The 18,807-nt window shown below is 70.0% G+C and overlaps 4 protein-coding genes across 5 annotated transcripts; 2 read left to right on the forward strand and 2 right to left on the reverse strand.

Moving 5' to 3' along the window:
* Positions 1 to 99: 99 nt before the first annotated feature.
* LAMTOR1 (late endosomal/lysosomal adaptor, MAPK and MTOR activator 1) lies at positions 100 to 2,580 on the reverse strand. The gene is made up of 5 exons (XM_068425162.1): positions 2,442 to 2,580; positions 1,704 to 1,849; positions 1,059 to 1,136; positions 637 to 763; positions 100 to 560 (listed from the first exon to the last, which is right to left on the reverse strand). The coding sequence occupies exons 1-5, from the start codon at positions 2,481 to 2,483 to the stop codon at positions 468 to 470; spliced, it is 486 nt and encodes a 161-aa protein (XP_068281263.1). The 5' UTR covers positions 2,484 to 2,580; the 3' UTR covers positions 100 to 467.
* Positions 2,581 to 6,194: 3,614 nt separating this feature from the next.
* On the forward strand, positions 6,195 to 8,328 carry LOC137660484 (transmembrane O-methyltransferase homolog). The gene is made up of 4 exons (XM_068395349.1): positions 6,195 to 6,268; positions 6,413 to 6,690; positions 7,738 to 7,934; positions 8,008 to 8,328. Exons 2-4 carry the CDS (start codon positions 6,429 to 6,431, stop codon positions 8,326 to 8,328), a joined length of 780 nt encoding a protein of 259 aa, XP_068251450.1. The 5' UTR covers positions 6,195 to 6,268; positions 6,413 to 6,428.
* An 852-nt stretch (positions 8,329 to 9,180) lies between these two features.
* On the reverse strand, positions 9,181 to 11,766 carry ANAPC15 (anaphase promoting complex subunit 15). 2 transcript variants are annotated; one of them, XM_068425158.1, is made up of 4 exons: positions 11,545 to 11,766; positions 9,627 to 9,680; positions 9,401 to 9,538; positions 9,181 to 9,288 (listed from the first exon to the last, which is right to left on the reverse strand). In XM_068425158.1, exons 1-4 carry the CDS (start codon positions 11,662 to 11,664, stop codon positions 9,241 to 9,243), a joined length of 360 nt encoding a protein of 119 aa, XP_068281259.1. In that variant the 5' UTR covers positions 11,665 to 11,766; the 3' UTR covers positions 9,181 to 9,240. The 2 variants fall into 2 exon arrangements, with proteins under 2 accessions (XP_068281259.1, XP_068281258.1); XM_068425157.1 differs by having other exon boundaries at positions 9,627 to 9,686; positions 11,545 to 11,765.
* Positions 11,767 to 14,028: 2,262 nt separating this feature from the next.
* Positions 14,029 to 17,413, forward strand: FOLR3 (folate receptor gamma). The gene is made up of 4 exons (XM_068422475.1): positions 14,029 to 14,187; positions 15,609 to 15,797; positions 15,875 to 16,010; positions 16,844 to 17,413. Exons 1-4 carry the CDS (start codon positions 14,029 to 14,031, stop codon positions 17,116 to 17,118), a joined length of 759 nt encoding a protein of 252 aa, XP_068278576.1. The 3' UTR covers positions 17,119 to 17,413.
* The last annotated feature ends 1,394 nt before the right edge of the window (positions 17,414 to 18,807 follow it).

Below are 18,807 nucleotides of genomic sequence, written 5' to 3' on the forward strand. Positions count from 1 at the left end.
GCACCCAGAGCCCCCTCAGGGGCTCACCCAGGCCTCAGGTGGGGGGTCCTGGGTGGGGCCAGCTGCCCCAGGAGGGGGCACAGACCAGAGGAGACGGGCACCGGCTGAACGTGGCTTTATCTACTGTGGCCAAAAATTATAATTAAAAAAAAAAAAACCACCCAAAAACCCACCCAAAATCAAGGTCCAAACACAGAACTGAGCTGGGGGGGGTGGCAGGAGGCGCCGGGTCCCGCAGGGTGGCACGATTCCGGTGCCACCCCACGCTGGGCGTCCCCTTTGTGTCCCCACCCCGGAGGAGGGGGGGGGACGCCTCCGACGGCGTCTCGGCGGTTAGTAGGAAAGCGGGCGTCTGTACAAGTCGTCGTGGCACCGTGGGGAGGGAAATAAAGACAAAAAAGGGGAAAAAAGGGGAAAAAAAAAACCCCAAAGAAACAACCCCAAAGGGGTGAAGCTGCGGCGCGGGCTCAGGGGATGCCAAACTGTACAACCAGTTCTTCTTTGGCGTCGACGTGGATCTGGGAGAGCGCGCTGAAGGCGTAGGCAGCTATCCGGGACACCTGCGGGCACGGCACCGGGCGTCGGTGGCGCCTGCCAGGGCTCCCTGGCACCCCCCCCCCCCAGCCCCAATCTCACCTGCTGCAGGTCTGCGAAGGGGACGGGGTCGCTGGCGAGGACTTGGTGGGGTTGGTTGGTGAGCGAGGGCAGCGGCGGCAGCTTCTTCCAGTGGGGCAGCGTGGTGCTGAGCATGGCCAGGCGCGTGCTGCGGGGGGTGGGGAAGGTGGGGAGGGGGACGGCACACAGGGAGACCCCTGATGGGTGCCCCCCCCTTGCCACGAGGCAGCCCCTGGCACCGATGGCATCCAGCTCCCCCGCCCCGAGGGGACTCAGGCAGCGGGGCCAGGAGGGGAGGAGCGGGCACCACCTCGGTGGCTCCATGAGTTACCCCCCCACCCGGCCCGGGGAGGGGAGGGGGGTGCCCAGGGAGGTGCCCGGGGAGGGGAGGGGGGTGCCCAGGGAGGTGCCCGGGGAGGGGAGGGGGGTGCCCGGGGCCCCACCTGTACTGCCTGGCTCTGTCCATGTACTCGTGCTGCTCCATCCCCTGCGAATCCGCCGCCGACACGTCGATGATGTTGCTGCAAACGCACGGTGGGACCCGCTGCGCCTCCCCCCCCCCCCCCGAGCCCCCTCCCCACGAGGGTCCCTCCCGCCACACACCGGGGATTAAGGGCTTGGCACAGGCCCCGTGCGCCCCCGGTGCCGGGCCCCCGGCTCCGAGAGGCGCTGGGCGCTCGCCCAAGGCCACGCCGTGCCCCGGCCCCGTGCCCCCCGCCTCCCCCCCGGGGGGGACACACACCGGCTGCCACCGGCCCCTCCGTGCCTGGTGAGCAACCCAACCCCCCCCAGCGCAGCCCCCAGCCCACCCCACAAGGGCACCCAGTCCTCCAGTCCCCCCCACGACTCGCCCACCCTCCCCAGTTTGGCGCAGGGGACTCCCAGTCCCTCACTGGGGCAGCCCCAGCCCCTGTTCCCCCCAGCCCAGCAGCCGAGGCGTCACCTCACACCCCGCGGGGCTCAAACCGGAGCGGGGGGGGGGGGGGGGGCACCTACAGCCGGGCAGACCCCCCGGAGGCGGCCGCCACGACCCGTCCCCCAGCACACCGCGGCCCCCCGGCCCCGCGCCGCCGCGGCGGGAGGCTCACATGGCCGTTTTGGCGAGGATGGAGGAGAGCATGGCCTGCTCGTCGGTGCGCGCCGAGGGCAGGCTGGGGTAGCTCTGCTCCGCGCCGTTCAGCGCCTTGTTGGGCGGGCTGGCGGCCGGCTCCAGCAGCCGCTTCGTCTCTTCTTCCTGGCGGGGGCGGGGGGAAAGGCAGCCCCGGTTACCCCACGCCACCGGTTTTTGCCCCGCGGGGCTCGTCGGGGCCGGGGGAACCCCAGCAGCCGCCCCCTGGGACCCCCCCCCGGGTTCCTTCCAGAGCCCGGCACCAAACGAGCAGCTCGTCCCTGCCCCCGCACCGGGACGGGGTCACCGGTTCCCCGCTCCCCTCCCAGCCCCGCTCAACGACGTGTCAACCGCGCCGGTGGCCTAGGCGGGACGCGGCCGGAGCAGCCCGGGAAGCTCCGGAGCGGGGCCGAGGCGGCGGCAGCGGGGCCGGACCCCCTCTCCCCGCGGGGGCGACGGGAGGCGGAGGCCCCACCGGGATTCCCGAGGCCAGCGCCGGTCCCCGGGAGGGAGGACGAGCTCCCCGCGGACCACCCACCCCGGAGGGGGCGGACAGGGAGAAGCCGTCCCCGCCTCAGCCAGGCCAGGGAGCTCCGCCGCCCCCACTTCGGGCCAGGCCGCGGCCCCGGTGGGAGGCCCGAGGCCCCGGTGGGAGGCCCGAGGCCCCGGTGCGGCGGACAGGCCGCTCCCCGCCGCGTCCCCCCGGCGCGGGGCGCACCTGGTCGGAGGCCTCGGCCTCGCTGCTGTAGCAGCAGCCCATGGCGAGGCGCAGCAGGGCCCGGCCCGGGGCGGCGCCGCGGCGGTGTCCGGTGAGGGCCCCGCCGCCCCGGTCACGTGAGAGCGGAAGGGGTGGCGCCGCGCCTGCGCTGTGACCCGCCATCGCGTCACGTGGGCGGAGGGAGCCAATGGGAAGCGACGGGCGCCCCCGACCGCCCGCCCCGCCTAAAGGCGCCGTCGTCACGTGAGCGGGAGCCAATCAGAGCGCGGAGGGGGGGGGAGCACGCGCCGGCCCCGCCCTCGCGGGCTTCGTCACGTGAGAGCGCGCGCGGTGTCGTCACGGGGCGGGGGCGGGGGCTGCGTCACGCGGCCGCGGGCGAGGGGCACGTGCGGGGGCGGTCACGTGGGCGCAGGCACGCGGGGCGGGGCGCTGCGGGGGGGCCGGGGCTCCCAGTGCCCCCAGTGCTCCCAGTAACTCCCAGTGTCCCCAGTGCCACCCAGTGTCCCCAATGCTCCCAGTAACTCCCAGTGCCCCCAGTGCTCACAGTAACTCCCAGTGCCCCCAGTAACTTCCAGTGCTCCCAGTGCCCCCAGTGTCCCCAGTGCCCCCAGTAACTCCCAGTGCCCCGCAGTGCTCCCAGTGTCCCCAGTGCCACCCACTGTCCCCAGTACTCCCAGTGTCCCCAATGCTCCCAGTGCCCCCAATAACTCCCAGTGTCCCCAGTGCCTCCAGTAGCTCCCAGTGCCTCCAGTAACTCCCAGTGCTCCCAGTGTCCCCAGTAACTCCCAGTGCCCCCAGTGTCCCCAGTGCCCCCAGTAACTCCCAGTGCCCCCCAGTCTCCCCAGTGTCTCCAGTGCTCCCAGTGCTCCCAGTGTCCCCAGTGCCACCCACTGTCCCCAGTACTCCCAGTGTCCCCAATGCTCCCAATGCCCCCAGTAACTCCCAGTGCCCCCCAGTAACTCCCAGTGCCACCCAGTGCTCCCAGTAACTCCCAGTGTCCCCAGTACCACCCAGTGTCTTCAGTGCTTCCAGTGTCACCCAGTGCTCCCAGTGCCCCCAGTAACTCCCAGTGCCCCCCAGTGTTCCCAGTAACTCCCAGTGCCCCTCAGCGCTCCCAGTGTCCCCAGTGCTCCCAGTGCCCCCAATAACTCCCAGTGCCCCCAATGCCTCCAGTAACTCCCAGTGCTCCCAGTAACTCCCAGTGTCCCCAGTGCCTCCAGTAACTCCCAGTGTCCCCCAGTGCTCCCAGTGACCCCAGTGCCACCCACTGTCCCCAGTACTCCCAGTGTCCCCAATGCTCCCAATGCCCCCAGTAACTCCCAGTGCCCCCCAGTAACTCCCAGTGCCACCCAGTGCTCCCAGTAACTCCCAATGTCCCCAGTACCACCCAGTGTCTTCAGTCCTCCCAGTGTCACCCAGTGCTCCCAGTGCCCCCAGTAACTCCCAGTGCCCCCCAGTGTTCCCAGTAACTCCCAGTGCCCCTCAGCGCTCCCAGTGTCCCCAGTGCTCCCAGTGCCCCCAATAACTCCCAGTGCCCCCAATGCACCCATTAACTCCCAGTGCCACCCAGTGCCTCCCAGTAACTCCCAGTGCCCCCCAGTGTCCCCAGTAACTCCCAGTGTCCCCAATGCTCCCAGTGCCCCCAGTAACTCCCAGTGCCACCCAGTACCTCCCAGTGCCACCCAGTGCCTCCCAGTAACTCCCAGTACCACCTAGTGCTCCCAGTGCTCCCAGTGTCCCCAGTGCCCCCAATAACTCCCAGTGCTCCCAGTGTCCCCAGTGCCACCCACTGTCCCCAGTGCTCCCAGTGTCCCCAATGCCCCCAGTGCCCCCAATAACTCCCAGTGCCCCCCAGTGCTCCCAGTGCCACCCAGTGCCTCCCAGTAACTCCCAGTGCTCCCAGTGCCACCCAGTGCTCCCAGTGTCCCCAGTGCCCCCAGTAACTCCCAGTGCTCCCAGTGTCCCCAGTGCCACCCACTGTCCCCAGTGCTCCCAGTGTCCCCAATGCCCCCAGTAACTCCCAGTGCCACCCAGTAACTCCCAGTGTCCCCAATGCTCCCAGTGCCCCCAATAACTCCCAGTGCCCCCCAGTGCTCCCAGTGCCACCCAGTGCCTCCCAGTGCCATCCAGTGCTGCCCTGTGCCACCCAGTGCTCCCAGTGTCCCCAGTGCCCCCAGTAACTCCCAGTGCTCCCAGTGTCCCCAGTGCCACCCACTGTCCCCAGTGCTCCCAGTGTCCCCAATGCCCCCAGTAACTCCCAGTGCCACCCAGTAACTCCCAGTGTCCCCAATGCTCCCAGTGCCCCCAATAACTCCCAGTGCCCCCCAGTGCTCCCAGTGCCACCCAGTGCCTCCCAGTAACTCCCAGTGCCACCCAGTGCTCCCAGTGTCCCCAGTGCCCCCAGTAACTCCCAGTGCTCCCAGTGTCCCCAGTGCCACCCACTGTCCCCAGTGCTCCCAGTGTCCCCAATGGCCCCAGTAACTCCCAGTGCCACCCAGTAACTCCCAGTGTCCCCAATGCTCCCAGTGCCCCCAATAACTCCCAGTGCCCTCCAGTGCTCCCAGTGTCCCCAGTGTCCCCAGTACCACCCAGTGTCTCCAGTGCTCCCAGTAACCCCCAGTGCTTCCAGTGCCCACAATAACTCCCAGTGCCCCTCAGTGCCCCCCAGTGCTCCCAGTGTCCCCAGTAACTCCCAGTGCTCCCAGTGCCGGCGCTGGGACCCGGCGGGGGGTGGGGGGCACAGGGGGGGCATCTGGCGGGGGGGGGGGTAGGCACCCTCTGAGCCCCCCGAGGGCTCCCCTGGCCCCTGCACCCCCCAGCCCCAGTGACGGGACCCCAGCCCCAGTATGGGGACCCCAGCCCCAGTGACAGGACCCCAGTATCAGGACCCCAGCCCCAGTATGGGGACCCCGGCCCCAGTAACAGGACCCCAGTATCAGGACCCCAGCCCCAGTGACGGGACCCCAGCCCCAGTATCAGGGTCCCAGCCCCAGTATCAGGACCCCAGTATGGGGACCCCAGCCCCAGTGAGGGGACCCCAGCCCCAGTGAAGGGACACCAGTATCAGGACTCCAGCCCCAGTATGGGGACCCCAGCCCCAGTATCAGGACCCCAGTATGGGGACCCCAGCCCCAGTGACAGGACCCCAGCCCCAGTATGCGGACTCCAGTATCAGGGCCCCAGCCCCAGTGAGGGGACCCCAGCCCCAGTGAGGGGACCCCAGTATCAGGACCCCAGCCCCAGTATGGGGACCCTGGCCCCAGTAACAGGACCCCAGTATGGGGACCCCAGCCCCAGTATCAGGACCCCACCCCCAGTGACAGGACCCCATCCCCAGTATGGGGACCCCGGCCCCAGTGACAGGACCCCAGTATCAGGACCCCAGCCCCAGTATGGGGACCCCAGCCCCAGTGACATGACCCCAGCCCCAGTATGGGGACCCCAGTATCAGGGCCCCAACCCCAGTGACAGGACCCCAGCCCCAGTATGGGGACCCCAGCCCCAGTATCAGGGCCCCAGCCCCAGTGACAGGACCCCAGTATGGGGACCCCAGCCCCAGAGACAGGACCCCAGTATGGGGACCCCAGCCCCAGTATGGGGACCCCAGCCCCAGTGATGGGACCCCAGTGATGGGACCCCACCCCCAGGACCCTTCCCACAGCCCCGTCCCCCCCCAGCCTGTCCCCGTCCCGTCCCCCCCCACCCGGTAACCGGAGCCGGTGCCAGCTGCGGCCGCGGCGCCGCCATCAATAATTGAGTGGGCAGCGGGGCTGGGCACCGTGCCAGCCCGTGCGCTGCCGCTGCCACCGCCCGGAGCGTGGGCACAGGTAGGTGCCACCCCCAGCCCCACAGCCCCGGTGAGGGGCTTCCCGGGGGGGCGCAGAGCCCGGCCAGCTCATGGCACGAGTGGCAGCCGCGGGCTGGCACCCCGAGAGGACCCTCACCCACGGGGTGGGCACCCCTCCCCACAGCCCCCCCGCCGCCGCCATGGTGTCGCCGGCGATCGCCCTGGCCTTCCTCCCCTTCCTCCTCACCCTCCTCATCCGGTACCGGCACTACCTGGCGCTGCTGTGCCGGGCGGTGCTGGTGCCCTGGCTGCGGGACCGTGCCACCGGCGTGCCCCGGGAGCACCGCGCCTTCCAGTACGTGCTGGCCCACGCCGTGCCCGGCGACCCCCGCCACGTCCTGCACGCCTTCGACCGCTGGTGCGACCGCCGCGAGCACCTCAGCAGCGTGGGGCCCGTCAAAGGTGAGTGCCACCCGTGCCAAGGGGGGCCTGGCACGGCCACGGCACCGATGGCATGGCCATGGCACTGATGGCATGGCCGTGGCACTGATGGCATGGCCACGGCACAGTTCGCATGGCCATGGCACCGTTAGCACGGTCATGGCACCGATAGCATGGCCATAGGACCGTTGGCATGGCCATGGCACCGTTAGCATGACCATGGCACTGATGGCATGGCCATGGCACTGATAGCGTGCCCATGGCACAGTTAGCATGGCCACGGCACCGATGGCATGGCCACAGCACTGATGGCATGGCCATGGCACCATTAGTGTGGCCATGACACTGATGGCATGGCCAGGGCACCGTTAGAATGGCCATGGCACCAATAGCACGGCCATGGCATGGTTGACACAGCCATGGCATCATGGGCACGACCCTGGCACCATTGGCACGGGCATGGCACTGTTGGTACAGCCATGACATCATTGGCATGGCCGTGACACTGTTGGTGTGGCCATGGCACCATTGGCATGGCTGTGGCACAGCTGGTGTGTTATGGCACTGTTGGCATGGCCATAGCACCATTGGCATGGCTGTGGCACCATTGGTGTGGCCGTGGCACCATCGGCACGGCTGTGGCACCATTGGTGTGGCCGTGGCACTGTCGGCGTGGCCGTGGCACCGTTGGCATGGCTGTGGCACCGTCGGCGTGGCCGTGGCACCGTCGGCACGGCTGTGGCACCATTGGTGTGGCCGTGGCACCGTCGGCATGGCCGTGGCACCACTGGTCTGGCCATGCCATCGTTGGCACAGCCGTGGCACCGCCGGTGCCATCACAGCACCCTTGTCAAGGCCCTGCACCCCTGGCACAGCTGGGTACACGGGGCAGGGGCACAGGGCGCTGTGCCATGCCGTATCCTCTGCCCCTCCCGGTGCCAGCCGCGGCACGGGGCAACCGGCCAGCACATCCCCCCGTGCCGGCAGCCCCGGGGAGGGGGCACAGGGTGGGGAAGGGGGCACAGGGTGGGTGCCAGCCCCCCTTGGTGCCACCGGTGACCGTGGCAGGGCGGATCGTGGAGCGGCTGCTGCGGGAGCGGGCACCGTGGCGGGTGCTGGAGCTGGGCACCTACTGTGGCTACGGCACCGTGCTGCTGGCACAGGCGCTGCGCCCGGGCGCCCGCCTCTACACCGTGGCCGTGGACCCGCGGCACGTGGCCGTGGCCGAGAAGGTCATCCGCCTGGCCGGCTTCGACGAGCGCACGGTGAGCACCGGGGGTGGCACGGGGACGGGGCGGCCACTAGCCCCCGTGGCTAATGGGTCGCCCCGTGGCGCAGGTGGAGCTGGTCGCGGGCCCCTCGGAGGAGGTGATCCCCCGCCTGCGCCCGCGCCACGGGTTGGCAGCGGCCGACTTCGTCTTCATGGACCACGGCAAGCGGTGCTACCTGCGGGACCTGCGGCTACTGGAAGGCCACGGGTTACTAGCCACCGGGGCCACCATCGTGGCTGACAACGTCCTCTTCCCCGGGGCGCCCCATTTCCTGCAGTACGCCAAGACCTGCGGCAAGTACCGGTGCCGGGTGCACCGTGCCAGCCTGGAGTACTGCCCGGGCATCCCCGACGGCGTGGCCGAGCTGCGCTGCCTGGGCGACGGCTGAGCCCTCGCGGTGGCCACGGTGGCGACAGCGGTGACAAGTGTCCCCACGTCACATAAACACGGCTGCAGAGGAACGGCGCTGGCTGCTGTGGTGTGTGCGGGTGGCAGAGCCCAACCGTTGGCCTGACACCACCATGGCAACTAGCCCAGGGCACTAAGTGCCACGGCCAGGCTTGTCTTCAAGCCCTCCGGAGATGGGGACTCCACCACCTCCCTGGGCAGCCCCTTCCAATGGCTGATGACCCTTGGAAAGGAGCTTTGGGTTGGGAAGGACCTTGAAGACCATCAAGCCCATCCAAGGCCACCACTAGCCCATGGCCCTCAGCACCACATCTCCACGGCTTTTGAATCCCTCCAGGGATGGGGCCTCCACCACTGCCCTGGGCAGCCTGTGCCAGCGCTTGACAACCCTTTCCATGAAGACATTGTCCCTGAGCTCCAACCTGACCCTCCCCTGGGGCAACTTGAGGCCAGAAGGTCTCCCCTCAGCCTCCTTCTCTCCAGGCTAAACCCCCCCAGGTCCCTCAGTAGCTCCTCAGAAGTTCTCCAGACCCTTCCCCAGCCCCGTTGCCCTTCTCTGGACTCGCTCCAGCCCCTCAAGGGCTTTCTTGTCGTGAGGGGCCCAAAACCACCCCCAGGATCCGAGGTGCGGCCTCCCCAGTGCCCAACTGGCCACCCATCCCAGTTTGGCCACCAGGATGCTGGGGGAGACGCTGTCAACGCCTCACTGAAGCCCCCCCAAACCCCCCCACCAAATTTTGGGGCTGATCTCTTAAAAATCTGCAGTTTATTCCAATTTATTAGCCCCGTGCTCCCCGGTGGCTTCACCCCGCCCCCCCCCCCTCCATGGCACGAGGGGCTTCACCAATCGGTGCCCACCCCCCCTCTCCCCAAGCCCTGGTGATGGTGGGCATCAGATCATCCACTGGTCCTGGTCCTGCTCTGCCCCCTCCATGTCCACCTGGGGAGGGGAGAGGCTTGAGACCCCCCCCCCCTCACCACCAGAGCTGGCACCAAGAGCCCTGAGGAAGAGGAGGGCACCCCCCAGGGTCACCCCCCCCCCCCCCTCATACCTCGTTAATCTCCCCGTCATCAGGAGACTCGTTATAATCATTCATCTCATCCATGTCCTGCATGTCCTCATCATCCTCCGAGTCCTCCTCGCTGTCTTCATCATCCTCATCATCCTCCTCCTCCTCCTCGTCGTAGTGCTGCGCACATGGGCACCAGTGCCACCATGTGTGTCCCCCCCCCCCACTGGGTGCCCCCCCCGTGCCACCCCCACCCCGCTGCACCCACCTCGGACGCCGGCTTGCCGATGGGCACCAGGTTGTTGTCCTTCTCGGCGATGCTCTGCAGCTGGGGGGGGGGGGGGGACAGGGGGGGTGAGCACCCCCACAGCACCGTGACCCCCCCCCCCAGTGACAAACTGGTCCCTCACCAGTCCCTAATGGTGGCTACTGGGGGGGGGCCGGCTGCCCCCGGTGCCCCCCTGCCCGTCCCCGGGGTGGTTGTAGGGTCTGCGGTGGGGGGGGGCCTGGGAGAACTCGCTGGCACCTCCCTCCACGGGGGCCTCGGGGCTCCCCCAGGTGCCCGGGGTTAATTAGGGACTGACACAGCTTTAATTAATTCTAATTAATCACGGAGATTAATTATTTTAAGGTTTAATCAAAGAGCTCTTCCCCCCCCCGCCCCCATGGGCTGTGCCACCGAAGCACCCTCGTGGCACCGGGTGCTCCCGGGTTCAGCGATCGCCCCCCCCCCCCCCTCCCCTGGGACAAGGGTCGTTAATTAATTAATTAGCGGGGGCTCATCAACCCCCGCAGACACCGGGGAGCTCCGGGCCGCTGGGGGGGGACCCCCACCCCATAGCCCCCCCCCAGGGGCTCACACCCTGCCCTGCCACCCACAGCCCCCCATAACCCACCCCCCCGGCTCCTGACGCCCAGTGCCCCACTGCCCCCGGCCCCACAGCCCCCCCCGGGCCCCACATCCACCCCCCATGACCCACATCTGCCCCCCACCTCCCCATCTCCCCCCCCCCGTGACCCACATCTGCCCCCCAAGCCCCACATCTCCCCCCCATGCCCCACACCTGCCCCCATCTGCCCCCCAAGCCCCACATCTGCCCCCCCATGCCCCACACCTGCCCCCCCACCCCCACATCTCCCATCTGCCCCTCAAGCCCCACATCTGCCCCCCATCTCCCCCCCCATGCCCCCCATCTCCCCCCCAAGCCCCACATCTGCCCCCCCATGCCCCAAATCGCCCTCCCCCATGCCCCACATCTCCCCCCCCAGGCCCCACATCTCCCCCCCCACCCCCACATCCCCCCCGACCCCCCCATCCCCCCTCCGTGCCCCAAATCGCCCCCCCAGGCCCCACATCTCTCCCCCTACCCCCCATCTCCCCCCCCATGCCCCACATCTCCCCCCCCCATGCCCCACACCTGCCCCCCCACCCCCACACCTGCCCCCATCTGCCCCCCAAGCCCCACATCTGCCCATCTCCCCCCCAAGCCCCACATCTGCCCCCCCGTGCCCCAAATCACCCTTCCCCGTGCCCCAAATCACCCCCCGTGCCCCCCCATCTCCCCCCCGTGCCCCACATCTGCCCTCCCCGTGCTCCCCATCTCCCCCCGTGCCCCCCATCTGCCCCCCAAGCCCCACATCTGTCCCCCCACCCCCACATCGCCCCTCCGTGCCCCAAATTGCCCCCATAGGCCCCACATCTGCCCCCCCCAGGCCCCACATCTCCCCCCCTATGTCCCCCATCTCCCCCCCAAGCCCCACATCTCCCCCCCAAGCCCCACATCTGCCTCCCCGTGCCCCACATCCCCCCCCCCGCCGCCCCACATCCCTCCCCCGTGCCCCACATCCCTCCCCCGTGCCCCACATCCCCCCTCCGTGCCCCACATCTCCCCCCCCATGCCCCCCATCTCCCCCCGACCCCCCCATCCCCCCTCCATGCCCCAAATCGCCCCCCCAGGCCCCACATCTCTCCCCCCACCCCCCATCTCCCCCCCCAAGCCCCACATCTCCCCCCCCATGCCCCACAAGCCCCACATCTGCCCCCCATCTCCCCCCCATGCCCCCCATCTCTCCCCTGCCGCCCCACATCGCCCCCCCGTGCCCCACACCTGCCCCCCCAGGCCCCACATCTCCCCCCCCGTGCCCCACAACCCCCCCCGTGCCCCCCACCTCCCCCCGGGGCCCACCCAGGCCTGGTGCTGCTGCTCCTGCTGCTGCAGCTCGGTCTCATCCACGCACGGGCGGTCGAGGTTGAACCAGAGCGACTCGGTGACGCGGGGCAGCAGCGACGGGAACAGCGTCGACATGGTGGGACCGGGGGGCACCGGGAGCGGGCCCGGCCGGTACCGGCCGCTGACCCGGAAGTACACCCCTGCCCGTGCCGGAAGCACTTGGGAGGCCCCGCCCCCCCCGCACGGAGCATGCGCGGAGGGATTGGGCGCGCCCGGCTAGGCCCCGCCCACAAGGGGAAGGGGCGTGGCCTAGAAGGTTGATTGACAGCTGGGGGGTCTGCCCCCCCCCGGGGCAACTGTGACCCCCGTGGGGCAACTGTGACCACCATGGGGCAACTGTGACCCCCCCCGGGGCAACTGTGACCACCATGGGGCAACTGTGACCCCCCCCGGGGCAACTGTGACCCCGAGGGGGGGTATCTGTGACCTGGGGGGGGCAACTGTGACCCGGGGGGGGCAATTGTGACCTGGGGGGGGGCAAATGTGACCCGGAGGGGGGCAACTGTGACCTGGGGGGGGGTATCTGTGACTTATGGGGGGTATCTGTGACCCCCCTTGGGGGTATCTGCCCCCCTGGGGCATCTGTGACCCCGAGGGGGGGCAACTGTGACCCGGGGGGGGGCAACTGTGACCCGGGGGGGGCAAATGTGACCTATGGGGGGGTATCTGTGACCTATGAGGGGTATCTGTGACCCTGAGGTAGGGTATTTGTGACCTATGGGGGGGTATCTGCCCCCCCTGGGGCATCTGTGACCCCCAATGGGGCATCTGTGCCGTCGGGGGGGGGTATCTGTGACCCCCCTCGGGGGTATCTGTGACCCCCTGGGGCATCTGTGATCCCCCCCGGGGCATCTGTGACCCCCAATGGGGCATCTGTGCCCTCGGGGGGGGGGTATCTGTGACCTATGGGGGGTATCTGCCCCCCCCGGGGCATCTGTGACCCCAGGGGGGTATCTGTGACCCCCATGGGGCAACTGTGCCCTCGGGGGGGTATCTGTGACCTATGGGGGGTATCTTCCCCCCCCGGGCATCTGTGACCCCCGGGGGGGTATCTGTGACCTGGGGGGTGGCATCTGTGAGCCTGAGGGGGGGTATTTGTGACCTATGGGGGGTATCTGCCCCCCCTGGGGCATCTGTGACCCCAGGGGTGGTATCTGTGACCCCCGTGGGGCAACTGTGACCCCGAGGGGGGGTATCTGTGACCTATGGGGGGTATCTGCCCCCCCCGGGGCATCTGTGACCCTCCCCGGGGGTATCTGTGACCTGGGGGGGGGGCATCTGTGAGCCCGAGGGGGGGTATTTGTGACCTATGGGGGGTATCTGCCCCCCCCCGGGGCATCTGTGAACCCCCCCGGGGGTATCTGTGACCCCCCCCAGGGCATCTGTGACCCCGAGGGGGGGTATTTGTGACCTATGGGGGGGTATCTGCCCCCCCCAGGGCATCTGTGACCCCCCCGGGGGTATCTGTGACCCCCCCCAGGACATCTGTTATCCAAGGGGGGTATCTGCCCCCTCTGGGGCATCTGTGACCCTCCCCGGGGGTATCTGTGACCTGGGGGGTGGCATCTGTGAGCCTGAGGGGGGGTATCTGTGACCTATGGGGGGTATCTGCCCCCCCTGGGGCATCTGTGACCCCAGGGGTGGTATCTGTGACCCCCGTGGGGCAACTGTGACCCCGAGGGGGGGTATCTGTGACCTATGGGGGGGTATCTGCCCCCCCCGGGGCATCTGTGATCCCCCCCAGGGGTACCTGTGACCCCCCCCAGGGCATCTGTGACCCCGAGGGGGGGTATCTGTGACCTATGGGGGGTATCTGCCCCCCCTGGGGCATCTGTGACCCCTCCCTGGGGGTATCTGTGACCCCCAATGGGGCAACTGTGCCCTCGGGGGGGTGTATCTGTGACCTGGAGGGGGAGGTATCTGCCCCCCCCCCCGGGGCATCTGTGACCCCCACGGGGCACCTATGACCCCCAATGGGGCATCTGTGACCCCAGGTGGGGTATCTGTGATCCAAGGGGGGCAACTGTGACCCCCCCCAGGGCATCTGTGCCCCCCAATGGGGCATCTGTGCCCTCGGGGGGGGGTATCTGTGACCTATGGGGGGTATCTGCCCCCCCCGAGGGCATCTGTGACCCCCCTCGGGGGTATCTGCCCCCCCCGGGGCATCCCCGTCCCGTCGGCGCTGCCCAAGCCACCGTGCCCCGCGCGGCCGGTGACGTCCCGTGATCGGTGGCCAAGGGTTGCGCCGCGCGGCGACCTTTGAGATGAGCCACGCTCGCCCCGTGCCACCCCCCAGGTGAGAGCCCTGCCGGTGGCCCCGGTGGTCCCGGTGGTAGCCACGTGCCACCGGGGCTCCCACGTGCGGCGTGGGGGGGGGGACTTTGTCCCCGCCGGCACCTGGGTGCCACCATCCTGACCCCCGTTGCCACCAGCAGGGCGATGGCGGCCACGTGGGCGCTGCTGCTGGCGCTGCTAGCCCGGGTGGCCACCGTGGCCACCGTCAGGGCGGCGGCGGCGCGGGACTCGCTGCTCAACGTCTGCATGGATGCCAAGCACCACAAAACGGAGCCCGGCCCCGAGGGGCAGCTCTACGGGCAGGTAGGTGCCACCGGTGCCACCGCGCCAGCCACCGGTGGTGCCGCGGAGGGGGGTCCTGTCACCTGGTGCCACCTCGCTGGCCACCGGTGGTGCCACAGAAGGGGGTCCTGTCACCCGGTGCCACCTCACCGGTGGGTGCCGATGCTGCCAAGGGGGGTCCCTGTCACCCGGTGCCACCCACTGGCCGCTGGCAGTGCCATGGTGGGGGGTCCTCTGCCCTGGCAGGGGTCCTGGTGCCACCATGGGGTCACCATGCCAGCTGCCAGAGGTGCCATGGAGGGGGGTCCCTGTCACCCGGTGCCACCTCACTAGCTGCCAGCGGTGCCACGGAGGGGGTCCCTGTCACCCGGTGCCACCTCACTGGTGGGTGCTGGTGCCACCAAGGGGGGTCCCTGTCACCCGGTGCCACCGCACTGGCCGCTGGCAGTGCCATGGAGGGGGTCCTCTGCCCCAGCAGGGTCCTGGTGCCACCACGGGGTCACCATGCCAGCTGCTGGAGGTGCCACAGAAGGGGGTCCCTGTCACCTGGTGCCACCTCACCGGTGGGTGCTGGTGCTGCCAAGGGGGGTCCCTGTCACCTGGTGCCACCTCGATGGCTGACAGCGGTGCCATGTGTGTGGGGGGGTCCCTGTCACTTGGTGCCACCTCACCGGTGGGTGCCAGTGCTGCTGAGGGGGGTCCCTGTCACCCAGTGCCACCTCGCTGGCTGCCAGCGGTGCCACGGAGGGGGTCCCTGTCACCCGGTGCCACCTCACCAGTGGGTGCTGGTGCTGCCAGGGGGGATCCCTGTCACCCAGTGCCACCTTGCCGGCTGACAGCGGTGCCACGTGGGGGGGGGTCCCTGTCACTTGGTGCCACCTCACCAGTCACCGGTGGTGCCAAGGGGGGTCCCTGTCACCCGGTGCCACCTCACCAGTCATCGGTGGTGCCACCGAGGGGGGTCCCTGTCACCCGGTGCCACCTTGCCAGCTGCTGGCAGTACCACGGAGGGGGGTCCCCTGCCCCAGTGGGGTCCCGGTGCCACCACAGGGTCACCTCACTGGCCATGGGCGGTGCCGCAGAGGGGGGTCCCTGTCACCCGGTGCCACCTCACCGGTGGGTGCCAGTGCTGCTGAGGGGGGTCCCTGTCACCCAGTGCCACCTCACCAGTCACCGGTGGTGCCACCAAGGGGGGTCCCTGTCACCTGGTGCCACCTCACCGGTGGGTGCCAGTGCCGCCGAGGGGGGTCCCTGTCACCCAGTGCCACCTCACCAGTCACCAGTGGTGCCACCAAGGGGGTCCCTGTCACCCGGTGCCACCTCACCAGTCACCGGTGGTGCCACCGAGGGGGGTCCCTGTCACCCGGTGACACCTCACCGGTGGGTGCCGGTGCTTTTCCCACCGGTTGCCCCGCGGCTGAGCCCCGGTTGCCCTGGCACAGTGTGCCCTGTGGAAGGACAACGCCTGCTGCACCGCCAACACCAGTTTGGAGGCCCACCGGGACCAGTCCTACCTGTACAACTTCAACTGGGACCACTGCGGGGTGATGCCCGAGAGGTGCAAGCGCCACTTCATCCAGGACACGTGTCTCTACGAGTGCTCCCCCAACCTGGGCCCCTGGATCGACCAGGTGGGTGCCAACCCCCTCCCTCATACTGGGGTGAACTGGGATGAACTGGGCTGAACTGGGGGGGGGTGCCACCGCAGTCGGACACCAGCTGGCGCAAGGAGAGGATCCTGCACGTGCCGCTGTGCCAGGAGGACTGCGAGCAGTGGTGGGAGGACTGCCAGGACGCCGTCACCTGCAAGGTCAACTGGCACAAGGGCTGGAACTGGACCTCAGGTGGGTGGGGGACACCCCCCGTGTCCCCTTGGGGACACCCCCCCTTGTCCCCCCCCATGGCCAGACCCTCCTGTGGGTGCCCAGTCACCCCCCACTGCAGCGCAGGGGCTGCGAGGTGCCAGTGGGTTGGAGGAAGGGGTGGGGGTGCCCATGGGGTGGGGGTGGCAGCCGGGTGAGGGTCCCCATGGGGTGGCACCAGGTGAGGGGGGGCTGTGTCCCCTGTCCCCAAGGGGTGAGGGTCCCCACGGGGTGGGGGTGGCAGCTGGGTGAGGGTCCCCACGGGGTGGCAGTGGGGTGAGGGGGGGCTGTGTCCCCTGTCCCCAAGGGATGAGGGTGCCCATGGGGTGGGGGTGGCAGCCGGGTGAGGGTCCCCATGGGGTGGCATCTGGGTGAGGGGAGGGCTACGTCCCCTGTCCCCAAGGAGTGAGGGTCCCCATAGGGTGGGGGTGGCAGCTGGGTGAGGGTGCCCATGGGGTGGGGGTGGCACCCAGGTGAGGGGGGGCTGTGTCCCCTGTCCCCAAGGGGTGAGGGTCCCCATGGGGTGGGGGTGGCAGCGGGGTGAGGGGGGGCTGTGTCCCCCATCCCCAAGGGGTGAGGGTGCCCATGGGGTGGCAGCTGGGTGAGGGGGGGCTGTGTCCCCTGTCCCCAAGGGGTGAGGGTCCCCATGGGGTGGGGGTGGCAGCCAGGTGAGGGGGGGCTGCATCCCCTGTCCCCAAGGGGTGAGGGTCCTCATGGGGTGGGGGTGGCACCCAGGTGAGTGTCCCCCAGGGTCAAACCCACCCCTGGTGGTCCCCAACCCCCCCCCCCTCTGCCACCCCCCGTGTCCCCCCCAGGCACCAACCAGTGTCCCCAAGGCTCCATGTGCCAGAAGTTCAGGTTCGTGTTCCCCACGGCGGCCGCGCTCTGCGAGGGGGTCTGGTCCCAGTCCTACCAGTACACCCAGTACCGCCGCGGCACCGGCCGCTGCATCCAGATGTGGTTCGACCCCGCGCTCGGGAACCCCAACGTCGCCGTCGCCCGTTTCTACGCCACCGCCACCGCCACCCCCCTGCTGTCCCCCGCCCTGCTGCTGCCCCTGCTGTCCCCCCCCCTCCTGACCCTGCTCTGAGGGGACACACGGGGTGTCCCCAAGCTGTCACCTCCCCTCCTGGCCCTGCTCTGAGGGGACACACGGGGTGTCCCCAAGCTGTCCCCTCCCCTCCTGGCCCTGCTCTGAGCTGGGGGGGTGGCACGGGGTGTCCCCAAGCTGTCCCCTCCCCTCCTGGCCCTGCTTGAGCTGGGGGGGGGGTGGCACGGGGTGTCCCCAAGCTGTCCCCTCCCCTCCTGGCCCTGCTCTGAGGGGACACACGGGGTGTCCCCAAGCTGTCACCCCCCCCTCCCGGCATGTGGCCGGTGAATAAACGCTCCTGCCCCGCTCGGTGTCGCGGTGTCGTGGCGCTGGGGGAGGTGGCGTGGAGGGGACACATCGTGGGGGGGGGACACGTTGATCCGGACCCACCCGCTGGCTGCGTGGCGGCGCCCCCCCGGTGTCCCTTGTCCCCCCGGTGTCCCCTGTCCCCCCCGGTGTCCCCGTCTCCCTGGTGTCCCCCATCCCCCGGTGCTCCCCCCTGGTGTCCCTTGTCCCCCGGTGTCCCCCGTCCCCCCGGTGTCCCCCATCCCCTCGATCCTCCCCGTCTCCCCGGTGTCCCCTATCCCCCCCGGTGCTCCCCACTCCTCCGGTGCTCTCCGCCCCCCCGGGTGCCGTTACCCGTCCCCCGGTGTCCCCTGTCCCCCTCCTCTTCCCGGTGTCCCCCATCCCCTCGATCCTGCCCGTCCCCCCGGTGCCGCTGCTCCCCCCCGGTGCTCTCCGACCCCCCGGTGCTCCCCCCCGATGTCCCTTGTCCCCCCGGTGTCCCCTGTCTCCCCGGTGTCCCCCATCCCCTTGATCCTCCCCGTCGCCCCCGGTGCTCCCCCCCCGGTGCTGCCCGTCCCCTCTGTGTCCCCCGTCCCCCGGTGTGTCCCATCCCCCGGTGCTCCCCCCCGGTGTCCCTTGATCCCCCCGGTGTCCCCCCTCTCCCCGGTGTCCCCCATCCCCTCGGTCCTGCCCGCCCCCCCGGTGCCGCTGCTCCCCCCCGGTGCTGCCGCCCGTCCCCCGGTGTCCCCTGTCCCTCTCCCCGGTGTCCCCCATCCCCTCCGTCCTCCCCGTCCCCCCCGGTGTGTCCCATCCCCCGGTGCTCCCCCCCGGTGTCCCTTGTCCTCCCGGTGTCCCCCCTCTCCCCGGTGTCCCCCATCCCCTCCATCCTCCCCGCCTCCCCGGTGCCGCTGCCCGCCCCGTCCCGCCCCCTCCGGTGCTCCCCGCCCCCCGGTGCCTCCCCCCCTCGTTTCTCCCCGCCCCTCCCCCGGTGCCGCCCCCCTCCCCCCGGTGCCACCCCCCACCCCCCCCCCCCCCCGGTGCTGCCCCCGGGAGCGCGGCCCCGGAGCATGGCGGGTGCGGGGGGCACGGGGGGGTCGTCGCCGCCGCCACCGTGGTACCACCGGGAGCTGAGCCGGGCCGGGGCCGAGGAGCTGCTGGCCCGGGCCGGGAGGGACGGGAGCTTCCTGGTGCGGGACAGCGAGAGCGTGGCGGGGGCCTACGCGCTGTGCGTGCTGTGAGTGCGGTACCGGGGCACCGGGGGGTACCGGAGGGGACCGGAGGGGGCAACGGGGGGACGCTCCGGGGAGGGAACGGGGGGACATCGGGAGGGGGATGAGAAGTACCGTGGGGACACCGTGGGGAGCACCGCGGGGGGGTCCGGGGGGCACTGGGGCACCGGGGGGC

Source organism: Nyctibius grandis, chromosome 2, assembly GCF_013368605.1.
Source record: "Nyctibius grandis isolate bNycGra1 chromosome 2, bNycGra1.pri, whole genome shotgun sequence".
In the NCBI taxonomy this organism is placed as follows: Eukaryota; Metazoa; Chordata; class Aves; order Nyctibiiformes; family Nyctibiidae; genus Nyctibius; species Nyctibius grandis.